Genomic DNA, 2,234 nt, shown 5'->3' on the forward strand with positions numbered 1-2,234 from the left:
TGGCCAACTTCAAATGACTCCGCGGATGCAAGACTGATAGCAACCAAATCTAGGGTAGCTCCTCTGAAGCAGTCGACCATACCGAGGCTTGAATTAATGGCTGCGCTCTTGGCCTCGGGATTAGCTAGGACTATCTACACTGAGATGAAGATGAAACCACAAGTCTTTCTTTGGACAGATTCACAAATTGTACTTCATTGGCTGAAGACAGAATCATCAAAGAGAAAAAACTTTTGTTGGAGTGAGAGTCTCTGAGATACAGTCGGAATGGAATCCAAACTAGTGGTTTTACGTGCCACCAGAGAAAATGCTACCGATGACCTAAGCCAAAGTCTGAAAGTCCAAGATGTAGGGAAAAGATGGTTCCAGGGACCAGATTTCCTTGCCCAGCCAAGGGAACAGTGGCCGAAACAGAAAGGCACAGAGACCAGTGAATACACTGAGGAAGACAAGGTGTCTCGACCTTGCTTCGCCTTCAAGAGAGACTATAGTGTGACATTAATGGACAGTGAGAGGTACTCAAGTTGGCCAGGATTAGCACGAGTCACAGCCTATTGTCTACGTTTCATCTGGAATTGGAAGAGAAGGCTTGACAACCAGGATCCCCGAGATGGAAGTCTATCACCAGAAGAGATCACATCAGCAGAGATGTATTGGATCAAGCAAGCTCAGAATGATCTGGCAGATTGGACAGAGACTTGTGCAGACTTGAGTCCTTTCAACAAGGACAACATTGTCAATGTTGGAGGAAGACTTAGGAAGTCAGCCCTGAGCTATGATGAGGTGCATCCGATATTGCTACAAAATGGGCATGTTGCCATGCTGATCCTGAAAGAAGCTCACGAGAAAGTATACCACGCAGGCATTGAGCGGACCCTGTCACAGAGCAGACTTAGATTATGGATCATCAGAGGACGAAATGCCACAAAGAAGTTGGTAAGGAACTGCGTGATTTGTAGAAAACTGAGGCAACCAGCTCATGCATCCTTGATGACAGACTTACCTCCAGAGAGAGTGAATGTGTTCTCACCACCCTTCACGACCACAGGAATTGACCTGTTTGGTCCCTTTTATCTCAAATATGGACACAACAAGAAAAGGAAAGCATGGGGAGCTGTATTTACATGTGCTACTGTCAGGTCCATACACTTGGAAATAGTGGAGAGTCTCTCCACTGAATCATTTCTCTATGCGCTCAGACATTTTGCGGCACATCATGGTTTGCCAAGAACCATTATCTCAGATAATGGATCAACCTTCATCGGAGCAGAAAGAGAACTGCGCAAGATCATACCTGAAGCTAAACAAGAGATAGAGGACTTCAGTGTCCGACAGAGATTAAAATGGATCTTTACGACCCCTTTGAGCCCCCATCAAGGAGGGATCTACGAATCACTTGTCAAACAGACGAAAAGAGCTTTGAAGACGGCTGTAGGCGAACAAACATTAAGCTGGAACGAGATGTCTATAGTGGTTTCAGAGATAGAGAGTTTGCTGAATTCCAGACCTCTTGGCTACATCTCAGACAGCCCAGAGGATTTGAGACCTCTTACGCCTAACCATTTCATGATTGGTCGAGCTACTTGCGATATACCTCAAGGACCATTTGATGAGTCTGCGTCTCTGAGGAAGAGATATGAATTCACTCAAACACCTGTTCAGTCATTCTGGAAACGATTCATCAGAGAGTATTTGCCATGCCTCACACGGAGGATGAAATGGAAGACAAAGGGGAGACAACTTCAGACAGGAGATGCGGTTCTCATCATTGACTACAATTTGCCCAGAGGAAAATGAGCAATGGCTAGAGTAATAGAGACATGCCCTGGAGATGATGGGATTGTTCGTAATGTCAAAGTGAGAACCCCAAAGGGGGAATTTAAGAGATCAATCCAGAAATCCAGTAATGATATTGCATGCTCTTCTCATCATTTGTGGGGCCCCGAGAGTTGTTTTGAATAGATTCAACGTCATTTGTATATTTTCAAATTTTAATGATTACTCCCTTTCGTTTGAAATTACTGAAGGATCCCGGGTACTTGCTTCCGGTGATGATGGCGCGACATGGCGCAACATGGCAACATGACGCAGAGATGTTTTCGTTGCTATTACTTGATATTCAGCTTAGAGAGATCCACTCTTCATATGTGTTTTATATTGCAAGCGTTTTAAAATACTCAAATTTGATCGAAATGCCATGAGGTCAGTTTTCTTAAAACGAGTCTATTTTACAT

General features: G+C 44.2%; 1 protein-coding gene across 1 annotated transcript; it reads left to right on the plus strand.

Moving 5' to 3' along the window:
• Positions 1–267: 267 nt before the first annotated feature.
• LOC124277017 lies at positions 268–1,797 on the plus strand. The gene has a single exon (XM_046712667.1). It carries the CDS (start codon positions 268–270, stop codon positions 1,795–1,797), a length of 1,530 nt encoding a protein of 509 aa, XP_046568623.1.
• The last annotated feature ends 437 nt before the right edge of the window (positions 1,798–2,234 follow it).

This window comes from Haliotis rubra, unplaced genomic scaffold (genome assembly GCF_003918875.1).
Source record: "Haliotis rubra isolate DU_JTF1 unplaced genomic scaffold, ASM391887v1 Scf217, whole genome shotgun sequence".
Taxonomy (NCBI): domain Eukaryota; kingdom Metazoa; phylum Mollusca; class Gastropoda; order Lepetellida; family Haliotidae; genus Haliotis; species Haliotis rubra.